General features: G+C 37.8%; 1 protein-coding gene and 1 long non-coding RNA gene across 3 annotated transcripts; both read right to left on the bottom strand.

Annotated features, from left to right (window-relative positions):
* Positions 1-111: 111 nt before the first annotated feature.
* LOC110069170 (uncharacterized) lies at positions 112-7,719 on the bottom strand. Its single transcript, XM_020776644.2, has 6 exons — positions 7,247-7,719; positions 4,640-5,017; positions 3,401-3,721; positions 2,355-2,573; positions 1,704-1,970; positions 112-839 (listed from the first exon to the last, which is right to left on the bottom strand). Exons 1-6 carry the CDS (start codon positions 7,479-7,481, stop codon positions 424-426), a joined length of 1,836 nt encoding a protein of 611 aa, XP_020632303.2. The 5' UTR covers positions 7,482-7,719; the 3' UTR covers positions 112-423.
* Positions 7,720-14,669: 6,950 nt separating this feature from the next.
* On the bottom strand, positions 14,670-19,091 carry LOC149113093 (uncharacterized). 2 transcript variants are annotated; one of them, XR_016206670.1, is made up of 4 exons: positions 18,911-19,091; positions 18,463-18,545; positions 17,270-17,344; positions 14,670-15,480 (listed from the first exon to the last, which is right to left on the bottom strand). It is a non-coding gene; the product is annotated as an uncharacterized LOC149113093 (long non-coding RNA). The 2 variants fall into 2 exon arrangements; XR_016206669.1 differs by having other exon boundaries at positions 18,467-18,545.
* Positions 19,092-19,716: the final 625 nt, after the last annotated feature.

Here is a 19,716-nt window from a genome sequence, read left to right as displayed (position 1 = left end):
TTTGTTGCTTGGTTTGTCATTTTAGCTTTGTAAAATAAATAATGAGCACCTGCAATTTTTAAGCTTAAGTCAGTCTTTGTGCCCTAATCTTCTTTATTTTTAACAATCCTCGTTCTGTTTTGGTTCACATAACCTCTGTTTTTCTCAACCCCGGTAAACTATAGTTTCAGGGTTTCCTTTCAACTGGAGGTAACTTTGTGCATAACTAAAAAGAATTAGCCCCCTAGCACTCATTGCACAACAAAATTCTCGTGAAAAGCACAGAAGTTCTTTAACATGTCAAATCACTCCATCATTTGGATGTCACAAGGCTTTCTCAAGCTGATCCCAAAAGTAAGATTCCATGTAGCAATTTTCCCAGCAAAGCACTCATTGCACAACAAAATTTGCATGGAAAGTGCAGATTGGAAGTTCTATAACATGTCAGATCACTCCATCATTTGGTTGTCTCAAGGCTCTTTCAAGCTGATCCCAAAAGTAAGGTTTCACATGGCAATTTTCCCAGTCAAGGTATGTCCTGTCTTGAAGAATCAGCGGTATTTCGCAGCTCTTGTATACAATGGGCACAACCTGATGAAATCGTATCCTTGTGAGCGCCTTCTGCAGCTCATGGCTCCACCAGTTACTTTGCACAGAATCTGGTGTAAGCACAGCAATTGTTTTTCTGCTGTAGCAGATTGCTTGAGAAATGTTTTCCACGATTGGTACTCCTGGGATAAAGTCTTTGAAGTCAATACAGCAGATGAAGCCTCGCTTTTCAAGCTCGGCAAAGAGTTCCTTCACCCAGACAACATCTTTATAGCTGTAGCAGATGAATACGTCCCATTTGGGTTCGTAATCTGAAGTGAAAACAAATCTGTGGGTAACAATGTCATGGTAACACGTAAACCTGTATATATTAACCAGTATTTATTTTATGGCTTGTGTTTGAAGCCGATATAGAGTGCACTCTGATTGGCTAATTCTAGGGCATTATTCTCCCGTATTGCACACAGGCCAATTATGGGCCTACAAAAACAAAGCAATAAGCCAGATAATAAACAACTTGTTAACCTCAAACATTTGGTCTTAACAGGAAAATCTCAAACTGAGACCTTGGTGTATTGACCGAGTAAAGCAAGGTCAATATGGCAAGGCCGAGGTTTGAGATTTTCCTGTAGAGACCTCACTCTCAGTTAATAAGTTGTCAAATATATTATCTGGGCATTTAGCCCCCAAGTCAATCAACCCCCAACTGTTTAGCCTTCCACCGGAAGTAAAAAACATTGCTATTTCATGTTCTTTAAGAGTGAATGAGGGCTTATCGACTTTAGCTGGGGGCAAACTGGCCAGAGGCTAATCAACTTAGGGTCTAAACAACTTGCAGGAAGGACATGCATGCCAAATTGCTTGCATGTGAAAAGACGCATAAACAAATGAGAGATGAAAGTCATGACTGACTAGAACATGGAGGTCCGTTAATGTGTTACACAAATTCTAAAATGGTCATGTCTCAATTCAAATCATAAAAAAGAAATGAGAATTATGACAAGATGCTCTTAGTAGTTACTTCCACAGTCCTGGCCATGCATCACTAGATTTAATCTGTCCATCTCGATCCATCCACTGACACTGCACCTCAACTCTACCTTCACAGGATCCTGTTATCAACAGGTCCGGTTAGTTATTTCTAGTTATTGTGTGATACAAGGTTGTTGCCTTACCTATTTCTGGAGCCTTTTTCACAACCTGATCAAACTCGGCATCTTGCATATTCTCACACAAGCCTTGCAGTTGACAATCACCTGGTTCACATGACGACGACTCTGGATTGCGTTGGTTTGTAGTTGTGCCACTGCTGCGGTATGAGGAGAGCCAGCCCTTCTTCTTCGCAAAGCAGTAAAACAGTAGAACTATGATGGTGGTAACAACACCAGTAACAATGCCTATAGCCACCACAAGTGTGATGCGATTTGATGGCAAGGGTTCATCTAGTTGAAAAAAAAATTAGAACTTAAAAGAGAGTTTAATTTTACTTCAACCCTTATATTGTGGAAAATCAGGCGAATCTTGATTTCAATATCTTGCATGTATTTTATTATTTGGCGGAACTGGTCTACAATGAACGTAACTATATGTTTAACTTTTGCATTTGCGTTTACCAAAAATGGATAAAAAAGATAATAATGTACATCACTTTATCAGCAGATTTCAAAGAGTCATAACATATATAACAATGAAATGAATTTGAATATTTCAAACAAGACAGTTGAGTTATAAAGATGATTATTTTCAAATTAATCTGACTATTAATATGATAAATTTACCATTGATAGATGGCACCTCTACTTTATTAGAAGATAGATTTTTCATACCTTCGAAGTTTTCCTTAACGCAGTCTGTGATATTTTCTGCTGGTTTATTTGGAGAAGGATCTGGTTTGCTCGAGTTTAACTTGAAGTCAGGACATTGTTTACATGCATGACGTGATGATTGGCCCACTTGTGGCTGATATGTTCCCCAGGGGCATTGAATCCGATGCACACTTCCTAATGGACAGTAATAACCCCGAGGACATGTTGCCGTCAAATTTACTGCAAAATAAACAATATATACCTAATGTCATTCTTGAAAAAGATTTCATGTCAAAAAAGGAAATTGGTGAGTCAAACTCAAGAGGTAAGCGTTGCAGTTGACTTATAGTTGCTTATAATTAACCCAACATTGACTTATGGGAATTTCTCCCAAAATGTTTTTTTAAAATTTCCTTTTATCACCCTGCAAATCCCTATTTAAGGCTCTTTTCTTGAAGGATTGCAGCAGAACGGCCCAAAACTTCATTTGAAGGTGGAAACCAACATTACCTGACACTTTTAGGCAAATAGCTTGTCGGAATGAATTTTTGTTTTAATGTGTGAAAGGAGAAACATGGGGCTACAAAATGCAAATAATTTATACACAGATTCAGTTTATGTGTTAACATCCTTTTTACTACCCAAATCAGATCATGCAATGATTCATTGAGGGAGGTTACAAATTATTGTTCTGTTTGTACATTCTCCCATACAATCAGTTACATGTACATGTGACAAATTGCACAGATGTAACCTCTCAGATGAATCATGACGTGGTCTGAATCCGGTGACAACAAGGTGTAAACTCCGTCTACTGTATTACACTGTAAATACCACTTTATGTCTTGAAGAAGTGTTGACGGACAAATCAGTTGAAGATGAATTTGCCCACATAATTCATCTGAACACTGAATTTAGATGATTTATCTGTCTTGGATGAATAAATAATCTCAGATTGATAAATCATGTCCTGATATAAATTCAGCCTCGGATAATCCAGCTCTACAGTATAAATTCAACCATTGACATTATATGTTAAATGTTAGCCAGTAACAAAATTTCCATACCAACTTTAAGATGAAATGGTGCTAATGATTTAAGTCCATTGTCATGCATAGCATAACAGGTGTAGTTTCCTGCATCTTCCATTGTGACATTTTTTATCTCTAGATTAACAATCTTCACATTTTTATTCTGGTCTGACATATGAAAATATTGGTAGTGTTTTTGATCCCCCTCCTTAATAAGTGACTTGTCCTTGAAAAAGCTATTCTGTACTGTATAATCCTGGGTTTTGCAGGTAAGATTGACAGTTGACCCAGTATATGCTGTATTCCTACTGTCGCCTTCTAGTTTCACATACTCAATATATGGCCCTTGTTGTTTTCCTGAGGACGAAAATCAGAGTTTTTTTTCTGAGTTAGGTTTTAAGCTAGACTTGCCACAAGTTGACTTTTACTTAATGCTATGCTTATTCATCTCCCTTGAGTGAAGCAAGAGAGCAATCTTCGAGTGACGAAGTTGCAAGTGTGAGCAGCTCTAGTCACGAAAGGTCAACATGTTTTACTCGCAGGGATGTGTATCAAAGCTAAAATGTTTGGCATGAAAAACGTGATTGACATTTTCTTAAATTTGGTGTGATGCAAGTACAAATAGACTCTCAGAATACAATACTAACAGGTTCAGGGCTGTCATTAAGGGCCGTAACCCATAACACCTGTTACAGCTGAGTATGCTTGATTTTCTCCTGATGCAACAGGTGAAGTTGCCTGTTGTTGATAGAATTCACCCATAAAGTAACAAGTTTGCTTCAGGTGTGGAGAACAAGGCTACAGGTGACTCAAAACTTAATGACAGCCCTGCAGGTTATTGTAAACAACAATTGTCACATTACATCAGGTGAATTGATTAATCTCGGTGGAATTTACCATGCGATCTAGTCAAGCCAAAATACCCTCAGCTGATGACATACCAAAAAGCTAAGATCTTAAAGGTATTTAGCGTACAGAAATTCTGCCAGAAGTTCGACAACATCAATTTTTTCCAAAACCCAGGAAATAAGGGCACTTTACGGATTATGCCCCTGATTGGCTAATTCTGAATCTGCATATGGTAGTGGCTGTAAATAATGCAAATTCTTTAGGTTGAATGAAATTAAAAAAACCCTCATCAGCAGTTCACCAGAAACTGTTCCAAGAAATTTTCATTCTATTTGCCCGTTTCAAAAGCAAACTTTTTATGGTAAACTTGGTGATATAATTATTAATAAAATTAAATTTGAACACAGTTTGATCTGATTTACTTACTTTCATTTGATAAATAAGATGACGCTGTTACTTGTCCAACCTTATTCTGTACAACACACGTGTAGTTTCCCGCATCCCTTCGTAACACTCCCTTAATGAGTAAACCTGTGTTACAGTCCTGGTATTCATGTCTGTTGTCTGCAACTAAGGCCGAGCCATTTAACAGCCATGACACAGTGGCTGATAATTTTGAAATACTCACTGTGCACTTAAATTTGACATTCTGACCCACAAAAATGTATCTTCTATTGCCATTAATTGTGACCTGGGGAGGACCTGTGAGAGCTGATGATGATTGTGATGGTAAGATTGTTCCATTTAAGCATTTAGGAGTTAGAGAAACAGCATTTCGTCTGTGCCGTTCTGAGGACAAATAAGCTGCAATGGATCAACCAAAAATCAATCAGTCAACCTGGGTCAATCAGTCAATCAGTCAGTCAGCCAGTAGGCTGCTCAGTGGGTTGAACAGTAAGCTGGCAAGCTGGTAAGTCAGTCAGTCGGTCGATAGGCCAGTCGGTTGGTTGGATGGTTAGTTGGTTGGTCTGTCAGTCAGTCAGTCAGTCAGTCAGATCAGTCAGTCAGTCAGTCAGTCAGTGAGTTAATAAAAGACTACTGTCTGTATAATTAAAACCTTTCAAATCTGTAACCTGTGTTTCAGACACCCACTTACATGTAATACAAATGTCTCATTGTTACAGTAGTTTTGATCCCAAGCTAGTAGATTCAACTGTTCCTTTGATGACCATGATCCGAGTGATCTTGGATCATTGATCCTGATAAGGGCATAGCTGGGGGGGGGGGGGGGGGGGTCCTGGGATGCCCATGAGCCCCCCTTTTGTAAGCCTTTTTAAGCAAACAACCTAAGACACAGCGTGGAGGTCGACATGACAATCTGGTGAGTGTCCTCACTTCGACACAGTGTGATTCCCCCTTTGAAAAATCCTGGCTACGCCCCTGATCTGGATAATTCCAAAGGAACACACTACTAGCATAATATGTCCCTTTATTAAAAACTGGATCATCAAGGGGATAAGATAAGATAAGATAACTTTATTTACACACGGTTCTTCCATCAGTCAATTAAAGTACTGGACTATCTACCTACATGTAACTACAGTAAAAATTAATAACAATTCAAATTATTTAAAAAAACTGCTTTTCATGGAGGCCGTGTCTAAAAATTTACTTAAAATTAAGATATTAATTACAATGCAATTCGAGAGTTTTCATTGGCTTAGCCATCATGGGTTATAGGCCATCAAACCATGCTCTACAAATATGGTAATGATTTTTTGGGGCATTTTTACATTTTTATTTACAGTAGTGAAGTTTTCTGTATTTTGGGGGTGTTAGCTGCGCTGCGCACCTCATTGACTGTCTACCATCTCATATTCAACGCACTCTCAAGGAATAATAATGTTAAATAAACCACTGAAATGAATTTACTTTGCAGAACAAATATTTAATTATTTAGTAATTATTAATTAAGTATTCCAATTCTAAGTTGAAAGATTAGGCTTTGAATAGTTCAGAATGAATGTGTAGAAGCTGAAAAGTCTAGTCGATTCTGGTGGTTGCTATAGAAAATTATGAAATAACTGAGCTACTGCGCACGCTCTCATTGGTCGATAGGTGTGTTTAGATGAGAGCATGTGAACACGGTTGTGACATTTTTAATTGGCGTGTATTTTCGAGAATTATTTTATAAAAGCAATATAGAGCATTTTTTCCATGTTTACATAGCCTCATCTAAACACTTGGGAGGTTGGGAGAATTCTAGAAAGTTATGCAAACCCGAGACATAATACACAAACCCTCGACTACGTCTTGGGTTTCCATAACTGTCTCGAATTCTCCCAACCCTCCTAATGTTTAGATGAGGTTATGCAAACACAAAAGGAGTGCTCTATTGCATAAATATGAGAATTTTAAAAGACTTTTTTATTATATATTTTTTTCAATCAGTGAATTGTAGGGAGTTCCTGTTTCTGAGTTCTTCCAACTGCTTTTTATTACACTGCAAATCACTCTTGAAATGCAAATTATACATGTGCTTTTAATTAATCATTGTATAATCAATAGTGTTAGCCTGTTGTAACGAAAAGGACTCTTCGTTTGGGGGAGACTTGACTTTTCTTGAGTTAACTTACAACGTTGGGGTAGTTGACGAAGAGTAAAAATTGTTTTAAATCACAGCAGCTGTAACGCACATGTTTTGACTGAAAGGTCACGGCATTTCATTGTGGGTCGTGCTACATTGTACAAGGTGCGTCAAATTCTCGGAAACTACGAGACTTAAAATTATTAGAAATCAGACAATTCTATACCAAATACTGCGCTATTCATTCTCAGAAAGAAAATGAGGAAAAATTGCGCAATTGTTTCGATTTGTTATAAAATTATTTCCCTTTCTATGAGAAAGTCAATTCACTTCTCCATTTGAACATGTTCAAAGTTTATCGTAAACAAACATTGCTCAATTAGTAAGATTAGGTTGACTTACAAAATGAAGTTACACAATACTTCTCTTCAAATCACCCCATACCAAAATTGATCTTGAATTACTGTAGAACTGTGAGTCAATATAATGAAAATTAACAACCTCACCTCTTTTACATTTTGCTATGACTGCTTCTCCTTTGCAAACAGATTTCTTCCCGGTCAAGTGATCGACCAGGCACGTTTTCACAGTCACGTTTAATCGCACACCATTCTTGTCCATGCAGGGACAAAGAATCGTTTTTGAACGACACTTTGACCGATGTTCCAGCTTTTCCAAGGCAGCGAACGCTAATGCAAGGTATAAACAGGCACTAAAAAAAAGAATCTTCTTGGAAATCATAGATTTGTTTGGCTTTACAATCTTGCCGAGCTGATGGATCGTGGTGTGCCCCGCTTGCGTTCTTGCCGTCAGACGGGAATTATCGTTTAAGAATTCTATCCTGTCGAGAAATTTTAGAAACAGCAATCTCGAAATAGACGTAATCCTTTCAGAACTGTTTCGAGGCGACGACACGAGTTTCGACTTTCGAAAGCAACGCCGTTTATTCCGTCTGATACCAACAGGAAATTGCTCTGATTTTAAGCGCCTGAAAAAGCGGAAGTTATGCAGAAAATAGCTTTCCAAATTTGGAGTTTAACCGGAAAGGGCGCAGTGAACTTCGTAACAAAACAACCTCGTTCCCAGGGTCTTCTCAGAAACATAGTACAGGAAAGTACGTAATTTCTGAATTTTTTTTTCTGTCAGAGCAATTCCACAATTACCAATTTAGCATTAACCATGTTACATGTAATTAAACTGGGCACTAGGAATGGCAATAATAACAATAAGAATACAGTCGGGTTCCGGTTGCGACCACCTATCGTAAACGACCACCTGCACCTTCCCGATCTGCGACCAGTTTTCCAAAATACCAAAAGTTTCCAAGTAAAATCACTGTATTTGGAACCTCTTGTAAGCGACCACCTCTCGTGTAAAGCGACCCCGACTATCTTTAGAGCGTGAAGTTTTGAAATTTTCTATTGCTTTTAACCTCCCGTAAGCGACCACTTGACAGATAATAGAACGGAAGTTGGATAATAAGGCGTTGTCACATCACTTTCCTAGGTAGTACAAGAGACAGAAATTTCTCAATTCTCTATTTTTCAATTGCCCATAATTCACTCCGTTTACCCCCCAAATTTTGCATAAACTATTGTTGTGAAATATTCTTGGAAGGTCTGCATATTCCCAAGAGCATTTCACAACAATAGTTTATGCAAAATTTGGGGGAGGGGGGGGGGGGGGAGCAAACGGAGTGAATTATGGGCAATTGGAAAATAGAGAATGGGAAGTATCGGATTTTTACTCGAAATTGACTTTTAAATACTTTGGAAAGCTTAAATATTTTTCTGGCTACTAAAAATTATTGCATTAGTTAAGATAGGCGGCATTGGCGCATGGGGTGAGTCTCCCCAATTACCATATGCTAATGAGGCAAACTTTGGACCCAACATGGTCTAAGCTCTCTTCAGCGACTACCTGCCGTAAGCGACCACCTAGGATTGACATTTTAGGTGGTCGCTTACGGTAGGATCGACTGTGCAAACTTCATTTAACAATGTTTTTCGTTTTTTCTTAACTTTGTAGGTTCTCAGAGCCATCGTCAATTCCTCGGCAAACTGGGTTAAACTGGACCGTCAACACCTTGTTGATAAATCGACAATGATGTTTAAGATTGTAAATAATATGGTTCTGGACTATCTTAGTTTGCACTTTGTCTTCCGTTTCGATACCTTAACCTATAGCTGGTTTTCACATGACGTCACTAAAATTCGAACCACAAAACTATTGATCTTCCTGAGATTTTACTTAAATGATGTATAAGAGCAGCTGAAAACTAATATTCATACAAATTTTCGCTCCGAATGGGTTTTTGGTTTTGTGATACACTACGCTTGAATTTCTAAGCTTTTGCGTGACGCGGAATTTACATGACGGCCTAGAGAGCTGTCATGACGGTTAAAAACGTGTCTTATTTCGGGGAACTTGGCTATCTGAACAGTTCATGTCTTAGAAAAAGTATTATTTTAATGTTTTAGAGTTTCTCGCGGGATAAATTCACATTTTTGTAGCAAAACTCAGTGACAGATGTTACTGTTGGTTTCCGGCCGCCATGTTGGTGCCCATACGGATGGGCACCAGCATGGCGTCTCCATACAAATCTCTATAAATTTGGGCAAAAAATTTCTCCGCATATCTCGCATAAGAAAAATTGCTGTGACCAGAATTTTGGCGAGAGTCTTTGCATATTTACTTTCTTTCATTTCCCAGATTCTGGACTTTATCTATTGACCGGTTTTAATTTTTATTTTGATCTATTTTGAATTGTGTGACACTGAAAACCAGCAATAACTTGAGAGATAGTGATTGTTCGCTTGCCATTCCACAGCTCCGCACTAATTATTGTAAAAGAAGTCTGTCCTACAGCGGAGCTGTACTGTGGAATAGTTTACCCTTGGATATTCGTCAGTCACCTGGCCTCTCTTGATGAATTTAAATCTAAGTTGAAGAACTATGATTTTGATGGTAATCTTATGTAAGTTTTATTTTGCTTTTGTACACGGCTTCCTTGTAAAGCAGGTTTTTATCATTTTTTTTTTATTGTAGTAGTCATTAGGGATTTGTTAGTTAGGTAATTAGACTAATAGGAAATACGGTGTCTAAATAAAGATTTGACCTTTACCTTAGTTCCCAGGCCTCCCAGTGAGCCTTCAGTTAAAAGGTAGTAGGCCCCATCAGAGGGGGGGGGAAGGAAGGGGGTCTAAGTATCCCATATCGCTTTAATTTTTCACCAAAGTATCCTGTATCCCGGATGCTAGACTTTTTGAGAGCGTAGAGTCAGCAGCCCTTGTTATGGGATGTGTTTTCCATTGAACTCAGGCGGTGTGGAGGAAGGTTCGTTATTATTATCGTAACTTAAATTCCCATCACGATATCTCCGAAAATCAACCAAAACCAAACTATACATTTTTCGTTCATTCCCAAAAGCCTGGACTGTTTGTGGACAAGTCGTCTACACAAACAACGATTTGGAGAGCTGGCATAAAAACCTTAACCTCCGGGGGGGAGAGACTGCTATATAAAAAGGGCGGGTCACTTTTAGAGGTTGAAAAAACGGTTTTGGTGCCTCTTAGGGAGTTCAGCTTCAAAAGGTCCATACGCCACAGCGGGAGCTTTCGCGGTATCTTTTAGGGTATTGAACCGAAAAAAAATACGACAGGAGATAGCGTGATATTTGAAATATGGTACCACGCCCACAAAACAGCATCTTGGTACCTCTTAGGGGTTCTTTTCAAAATTTCCGACGAGCACCCGTGTCCTTTTAAAATGATAGTCCCCCCAGGCCTTAACCGACGCACTGGGAGCAGAGTACACATCTCTTTCTACATCCTCCTGATACGACACCTCCACAGAGAAGCTTAACTGTCGGCAATCCAAGTAATATTCATTTCTGATAGAGAGTTACCGTCACCTTCAAACCGAGGCTCGATTTCCGCCGCTCTCTCGTGTCATAGCGCGGGTTCCCTTCCCGACCAGCGGCAGGCATCGAGCCAACTTCAACCCAAGATTTTCTATCTATGGGATGAATACATATCCAAAGCTAAATCAGTAGAATGAAAAGAAAAGTAGCAAATACCTTCCTCGTTGTATTTTTACAGAAATTTCCCCCTTTTTTCCGATTTGGAGCACGTGGCCAAGTGAACAAGCTTCTGCGTTTGTTTACGGGCGTTACCTCTTTTAACAACTTTTACCAGTCATTTTATATTAATAACTATTATTGCCAATCAACTCTATCCATAGAAACTTCAATTTTCAATCCCTTTTTTACCTTTTATTGAAACAGAAAATTTTAAAAATTTCAGACTTTAAACAGTTATCACAAAAATAAGACCAAAAACCGCACCCATACACTCCATATCAGCACAATGAACTTTTTAAGCTTCTACTTATTTTTATGAGCAAAAATGAGCTTCAAGCATCCGTAATTATAAGCTTTTTATTTTCCTTTGCTTTGTGACCAGAACACGAGCTGCATCAATTTTGCACATGTTCCAAAAAATAAAACTATATACCTCTTATTCCTTCGTATACAAAGGAAATTTAAATATCCGGCACGGACTAAAATGAGATCACGAACCAATCAAATGATTACATTAATTAGCCATGCGGTGCGTGATCGCAAGACGTGTGCAAATTTAAATCGCAAATTATACATCGTTGAAACATTTGCCGCGTGGAGTTCCTCGGTCGTTCATCTGCCTTCATGTTCTAGAATTTAACAAGCGGAAATTTAACTTCTTCTAGGAACAAGTAACAAGCTTTCATTTTGGAACGTCCTTTTGTTTGGAGCCGTTACGAAACACCAACACCTGCAACAAGAATTTACTTCAAGCAAACCTTGCAAGGACTTGCGTCAAATTAGACGGTTATCACGTCTTGCCAAAGTAAGAACTGCAAATAGCAATGTAATTTGTAGAAGTATAAACTTAACCTTTTTCTTCTTCGAGCGTTTTCTAGTGAATAGTCAGTGGCAAACATTTGGGACAATTAGCAGAATTAGCACTCTTCAAATGTTAGTGAAACCTTGTCCAGTCAGTAATGAATGTCGACGCTTAGAACTTTTGACTGACTTCATTCGACCGATACTGAGTTACCTTTTGTGATAGAAAACTTTCAAAGGACTACTTTGTGCGCAACAGTGATGTTTCAACACAACGAAATGAGAAGTTCAAAGTACGTTTTATTATCAGCAAGGCGAACTTTATTAGAGAAGGCCGAATGCTTTGGTATCCTGAAAACAGTCGCAAATATCTCGTGTAACTATTTCAACTAACTTTATCCTTTTTCAGGGCTGAGAAATGACGATCAAACGGACGCAGATCCCAGTGGTGCGATCCATGACACGAATACTTCAGTTAACTTGAACCTTTCGGTCACATCTTTCAGTCACATCTTTCCGTCACGAGCTCAAAACTTGCATTCTCCTTACAGACTGTCAAACATTTCTCTTAGGGTCAGTCCTGAGAATTTGGTAGGACATCACATTATCAAAGTTGAAGATGTTTTCTTTCTCTCTTCACCTATCGGCCTCATGACAATTTGTAGATGTTTTCTTAATATGGCTTCAGTAGTCAGTTGAAATTGTCGGAAACTTCCTCGAATCGCCGTGCACGCACATAGCAGCAAACTTCTTCTGTGCCAACTTACTGAAACAATCTTTAGCAACCAGTTACATCTGAAAACACGTGTGCTTGAAGGAGACAACCAGATATTTGCCAAGACCACGTAAGACCATCCGAGAATCAAAAGCTCTTTTTGCTCTGAAAGGATACATCTTTTAGAGATTGCATTGCGGGATTTTGAAAACCTCTTTTGCTACAAAAACATTACTGAGATTTTCACAGTCAAATTCTAAACAAAGGTTTCTTATGGGAGTACGTTTTTTCTTAAGAAGACTTCGAGGCAACGCATTTCTTAAGGACAGATAATTAACTTATCAAACGGAATTTTATTCTTCGCTGGCCCTCATCACAGTATTAATTAACAACAAATATAAGCAAATGCTTTCGCTGACGGAGAACACAGTCTCCTTATCCTCCCATGTACAGTTGGGTGACCTTGAATGACCTTCAAAAGGTCGCACTAGCTGCAGCCATTAAGTTGATTTGTCATTATAATGCAAATTAATTATTAGCAACGTGATTTCTCCTCCTTTTGGAATTTTAAATAGGCCCGCAGATTTTGAAAGGGCAGCAGAGATATTAAAATTTGCATTTGTAAAAAATACACGTGCATTCAAGCGGATTTTACAATTATAAGACTAAAATTGTAATTTACACTTGTACCCTGACTCGCGATACACGTGTAAATTTCAGTGTTGAAAATACTTTTATTGAATCCTTGTATTTACAAGCCGGACTTTACACGTGTAAATTACACGTGTGAAAACTACAAATGTGATTTGTTTATTGAATTGACCCCTGGCGTTTTAGTCTTGTATGACGGCACGGTGAACATGAAATTCTGATCATAAATACTTTCTACCACAATGCAAACAAAATGCAAATTGCTTTGCCACAACAAAAACACTTGTGATAAATCACCGTGGATTTCTTTCCTTGCCGGAGATTTTGAGTTCAGACGTCGACCTTTATATTTTATATATTTTACAATTTGTTCGGTGGAATATGTATTTAGTTGCAGAAGTGTTGACCTTTCTTTTGCTTGTATTCCCTTAGTAACTCCCTGCTGCGTATTCTGATGGACTCTCATTGGTGGATTTTCATGACCTGCATGTCTTGGACTCTTATGGACGCCTGATGCCTGCTGACATGAAGGAGGTTATATATCATTCTGATCTTGATGTTTCGTTAGGTAAAGGACAATAGTTTAGATACGTCGACAGTCAATTTTCCTCGCAAATATTAGGACACTGTCAAGCAGAAAAGTGTCGAAAGTCTGCTTCTAACTGTAGTCTTGATGTATCGCTAAAATCTCCCAACTTAAGCTAAAGGAACGTATAGGAATTAAGAAAGAGAATTTATACCGTAAACTCCGAAAGGATTGAATAAACGCGGATCCGTGTTTTTGAAACCACAGACTAAACCAAATTTCTTGGAGGAGATTGTCATTTGCTTGTTTACCGCAGTCAGCTGTAATTGCCTCGGATCTCGCCATTTGCAGCCAGGATCTTTCAGCAGATCACTCAAATTCTGAATTGCGTGTTGTTTCGCGCATTCACTGGACTTTGTCTTGAATTTCACCAGATTTTGTTGTTTCATTCTTCGATTACAGTCAAACTCGGACACGCACAATACAGAAAATCTTTTTAACAGGCAAGTTTGAAAACTTAAGCGTATAAATTGTATTTTCTCGATTCATAAAATGGATTTTTTTAAAAAAAACTAAATGGTGACCATGTAATTAGTTGCTTTGGAAGAAATTTTCGCTTGCTTGTTTCCTGCGAAGTCAGTTGGAAGTGTGTTCATGTCGCCAGATTTCGCTGTTTGATTACGGCAAACTCAACATGCACTAAACTTCAATAAAAAGCTTTTCATGAAAATTTTGACAGCTAAAAGCTAGCGTATGAATAGTAATTTTCGTGTGGTTTCAATTTAAAGCATGGATCCGCATTTAATTTGTATCCAAAGCGTTTAGAAGTTTCAGCAAATATTTTTGCAAAGAAGCCATTAAGTAAGTCAACCGGCAAATTTACTTTCAAAACTAGAGCAAAGGTTACTTGTAACTTATGTTAAAACGCAAGGAGCCAGTTTGAATTTATTTCAGTACAAGAATCTTTCGTACCAATTGAATACATTTTTTCACGTCTGTAGTTTTAGTTTCGATTACTGTGTTTCTTAAAATAAGACATTTCGCAGTTAGTCTTAGCCAGAATTATATTTATTTCTGACAATCCTTGTAATAATTTTAGATATTTAAGAGTTGGTGTTTCGTCATCTTATTAGTTTCTACAAATAATTTTCAGACTTTGACGTTTTTCAACTTCTTTAATAACTTGATGTACCAATAAGTGTTGTAAACAAGTTTACCGTAATTAAACTTGTAAATTACATTAAAGAAAACAATAAAATATTTGACAACTATTGTAAAATATTTGACAACTATTGTTTGCTTTATTTCTCTTTTGTCTTTCCTTTTCCAATAGAAATAAAAAATATTGCGCTTTTAAAAGGGGACTGGAAACTAGTCGGAACGTAGGCTATCTCTTTTACTATTTTTTGACTATGTAGGGTTGCCAAAAAGACAAAAAATTCTGCACTTTTGAACAGAGTCTAGCCAGAAATCAAACATATACTTTGACTTTTGATGAGAGAAATCAGTTGCACAGTGCAAGATTTTTCCCACCAAAAGACTTAGTATATTTTTGACTCAAAACCAGACTCCATTCAAAAGCGCAGACTTTTTTTTCTAAGGACAGTTTCCCGCCAAAAGACTTAGTTTTTTTTTTCGATCTTTTTGGTCCCTTTTAAAAGCGCAATATCGTTAACCAAGAAACAATTTTCCCGCCAAAAGACTTAGTGTTCTTTTGACGTTTTTCCCGGTTGCTTTGAAAGATCAAATTTTTGTAATCACAGACAAAATTTCTGTGAAAAGACTTAGTACTTTTTCCGACATTTTTTCTCGTTCGCTTTTAAAGCGCGAATTCTTAATCAACAAAAAAACCCGACATTTATCCTGGATAATTTCCGGCCAAAAGTCACTTTTATTATAACAATCTGCTTTGCCTTGCTTAGCTCTTTGGTGACTTCACTGAGCTTTCTGATGTTTCTCTTTGAATCTAGAAGGAAAAAAACCACAAATAGAGTAAATCAAAGCATTTTCTACAGACAATGTTTTAGGTTACACGGTTAAGGTGTATTATTCCCCTCGTTACAAGAAACATGAAATCAGCTTTAAGTTAGTAAAATTACAACCCATGTGATGGTTAATATTTTTATTGACTAGAATTCATGCTATTTTGGCAATCTTCTCGTGTCCAAAATACTAGTATATAACACAACATCCATTCTTAGCATTTAACTTCAGTTTGTAAAAAAATTAATCATATTTTGAGGTTTTGAGCTAAATTGCATCTTGTTATTATTAACTGAGAAGGAGGTCTGTTTGGCAGAATCTCGACAAAGGTCGTGAGGACAGAGTCACAACCGAGGTCAATATTCTCTCATACAGACTGACTAAGCTCAGTTAATAAGATGATTATTAGACTGTGCATGGCCAAGCAAGAAAACTTCAATAGGCCATTTCTGAGTTACCTTGTGTCTCTTTTTCAAAACGAGTCTTGGTGCAAAACCTTTCAGATGAAAATGAGTTTGATTTACATGAAAATGAACCTGTAGGCTGAATTAACACATTTCCAGGAAGTCTCGTTTTGATACAGAGGCAAAAGGCAAATTGGAAATGGCCTACTCAATCTCCCATTTTGCATGCGACTTGACATGAAAACTTTGGTGAGAAGAAGGTCTAACTCATTGACAGGACACTATGTTATAAATTCTCTAGCTTCTTTTATTGACTAACAAAATTTCTTAGAGGCATTTAAATAGCTCTTAGTCTTATACTGAACAGTTTGTACTTCCGGACTATGTAAAAACTTCTCAATTTTATATTCTTGAAACTGTTGTTTTTATTCCCCAAGTTCAACTACATTTACCAGCCAAAGTTTGCTTGTTTTATTACCTTTTTGCTCTTTGTCTTTTGGGTTCTTCCATTTAGTATTTTTAGCAGAAACAAGCCAAATGACTTTGCACTCTTTTTGTTTGCAACTTTCTCAGGGCAAAAGTAAAGATAGGAAAATACTGATTCAATATTGATTTTAGCCAATCATATTTGTCAATTTTGTAGTGAACTCCCAGTCCTTGCAGAACACAGCCATATAATAAAGCTATACTACAGCCTAACTTAAACCTTGTTTGAGAATTTTGAACCCTCTTGACATGCCAATTTGAAAATCATGGTTTGATCACTAAATTCTCTTTAAACTGACAAAAGAAATCACCAAAAATCACTTAATTGATGTGAAATCTTCAAGAACTTAAGTGTTGCAGTAATCATAGCATAATTCAGTAGCTGATTTTTAACAGTTGGTATGATACTTATAGGAAACTTAATAATCCAAACCAATTCAAATTTATGAAAGCATTCTTCAGTATTTGCCAAGTTGGTATTGAAAATATCAGAAACACAGAAAAAAAAATCAAGGAATCACAAATGTTGGACAAAGATTGGTCCTATGATCACACATTCTGCGCCCTTTGATAAGTTTATAATAAATATCAATTATGTAGTTTGCCAGAACAATTTGGGACTTGGAGTCTCCATAAAAATGTTTAATCACAGGACTTGACAAAAACTTGAATTCAAGCTTGGCCTTCTCTCAAATTTTGCTTGCCATGGGCAAGTCTTAGTTTACCTTTTTTATAAATTTGGCAGATGACTTGCTTGGGCTCTTGCCCCAATGAAAATCAACTTGGTTAGGACAACCAGATGGGATCATACACAAAAACAGGCCCATACTAGGGGATATACAACTTACTAAAAAAAAACTAAAACTTTAATGACACACTCACCATTTGCTATGATACAGTAAGGTCCTTTCCTGTCAAGTTAATCGTTCCATTGTTAATGAAATCAGTCAGCCAGAACTGCTTGAAAAAGAAAAAGAAATCAATCCCTTCTTACTTGGAGATTGCAGTGTTACACTGACTAATAGCAAATGAACAGAATCACGGTCCAAAATTTCTCTCACCTGACTAACTACACACACAAAAAGGTACAGGTAAAACTTTATATATTGTAATTAATGAAAATAACCTTTGCTTTACAAGTGCTGACAAAAGACTGTAGGAGATTGATTTATAAAGTTGTACCGGATGTAAAGGGTGGACTTGTTTTATATGGAGTTACAGGTTTCTCCAGTACCGTGTGTGGAGGCGCAGTGGCCCCATGGTTATAGTGTGCTCGCCTCTGGATCAAACAGACCAAGTTCAAACCATGGCTGGGGACATCTTTCTCTCACAGTGCCTCTCTCCACCCAGTGGTGTAGATGGGTAACAACAAACTTACTGCTGGGGGGCAACCCTGCGATGGACTAGCATCCCATCCAGGGGGGAGTAGAAATACTCCTAGTTGCTTCATACCGCAGAAACCAGAGATAAGAACCAGCCTGATGGGCCACTTGGCTTGTATTGTATGCCTTACTTTATTGGCCATGAAGTGCCTGCTGTAATCTTGCACAGTTTGAATCCAAAATTCAGAGAAATTCAATTCATTTTTACAGTGTCAAGAGTTGTTTTTCTTGATATCGCTTCAAGCGTTGATTTCTTTGTTAGAATTTAGTTAATGTGGATGAAATGCTTGCAGGTGTAATGAACTACTCCCCCTTCTCCCAAAAAACTGCAGGGAATTTGCAAGGAAATAAAGAAGTTTGTTTCTTGCAGTAGATTCCAGGGTATCTACTTTCAATCTGCCAAGTGTCAACTTTTCCCCTGGGGTTAGTAGCAGGCACTTGAGATTGAAACAGGAATCTAAAGCCAAAGTAAATATTATTGTTATCACTTATTTGGAAATGCTATGTAGACTGCATAAAATTAAAATAATATTTCCTTCATGTAAACACACTGGAAATGTTGTTTTTCAAGTGATTAAGTTAAAGCCAATATATCTTCTCCTTTTCAAGTCTTATTTGGGTTGTCACGCCACAATTCTACCTTTTCTCTATGGGCATTCAATTTATGAAATACTAGAGAAGAAACTGACTTACCCACCTGCTGCAATAAAACACAACTTAAGGAGGCTTTTGCCAATCCCTTGCAATTTTTTCCATCATCATGAATAATCCACAAACTGTTGAAAGAAGGATTTTTATAAATTTACTGCAATCAATCATAAAATTGTTGTTTTTATGTTTGTCACACAACGCGTTTAGACCAACCGCACGTGAGCGAAAATACTTGATGGATTACAAGTACGCAAGGCATTGTGGTAAAATGTACAGCCGCCATCTTTCTTTGTACAGTAGTTCTACACCAAAGCAAGTAACCCAGCCTCAAAAGAACTAAACACAAACAACTCAAAGAATATGAGATTACATTTCCGGCCCAGTACTGTATAAGGTGAGAAACCATCCACATGCTACTATATTAAACTTTTCGTTTTACACTGAACTTTGGGTCATAATTTGAGGTCATAATTTCCGTTTGCTACCTTACCTCGAGCTTGCCTCTTTTAAACAGCAATTTCCAGACAAAGCGAAAGGTACTTTTTAATCCGTCGGAGCGTGCGAGTTCCTCAAACATTCTAACTCACGTTTAACTAAAACACTTTCCTAATCATCATGTAAAGCTCTGCGTCCTTATAGCTGCCCTCGCTAGTTGCATCACACTTGCTGAAAATTTTGAATAAATTAGTTTTTCCTGATTGTTTCTAAAAACGTCGACGATTGGCCAAATGCAAATCCAGCGCCAAGCTCGCGCGTTTTTGGTCAGCCCCCACGCGACCCAGAGGCAGGGTCCAGTTTATCCGACGGCTCTCCGGTGTGTTGGGTACAAAAATAATATAATTTTTTGATTGGCATCCTCTTCCAGGGGTTCAGGTAGTTGGGGCGCAGCGCGCACGGAAAAATAGGGGCGAAGCAGGAAGCCTTTCCTTTATTTCGATCCTCCGTTTTCTTCGCCCAAACCACAGGGAACACACAACCTTGTTGAGTAGGAAGAGAGTGAAAAAGGAATGAAAAGAATAAATAGTAAACCTTTGTCTCCTGTTGTCATCTCTTACGCGACCAGGACACAAAGGTTTACTATTCATTCTTTTCATTCCTTTATTTACTCTCTTCCTATTCAACAAGATTGTGTGCTCCCAGTGCCCAAACTAACTGAACGCCTGAAAGAGGCCATTTGATTGGCGCTTGGCGAAACAATGAAAAGACAGAAGATAGTAAAAATGGAAAGCGTTGAAACTCTGTTTTTTGTTTCGCGAAACATGCTAAGGGCTAAGGGACGGACCATTATTTTTTTGA

This window comes from Orbicella faveolata, unplaced genomic scaffold (assembly GCF_042242905.1).
Source record: "Orbicella faveolata isolate gen_17 unplaced genomic scaffold, um_ofav_v1 contig_15, whole genome shotgun sequence".
NCBI classification, from domain to species: Eukaryota; Metazoa; Cnidaria; class Anthozoa; order Scleractinia; family Merulinidae; genus Orbicella; species Orbicella faveolata.
Note: the sequence above shows the minus strand (reverse complement) of the source record. Positions and strands in the feature narration are given on the sequence as shown.

Bases quoted from the DNA above. Each gene is read 5' to 3' on its own strand.
- LOC110069170 (XM_020776644.2), bottom strand. From the start codon at position 7,481: ATGATTTCCAAGAAGATTCTTTTTTTTAGTGCCTGTTTATACCTTGCA. The intron at 3,722-4,639 runs GTAAGTAAATCA...TTTCGTCCTCAG, and splicing joins ATCTTATTTATCAAATGAAA to GAAAACAACAAGGGCCATAT. The intron at 2,574-3,400 runs GTATGGAAATTT...TTTATTTTGCAG, and splicing joins ACCATTTCATCTTAAAGTTG to TAAATTTGACGGCAACATGT.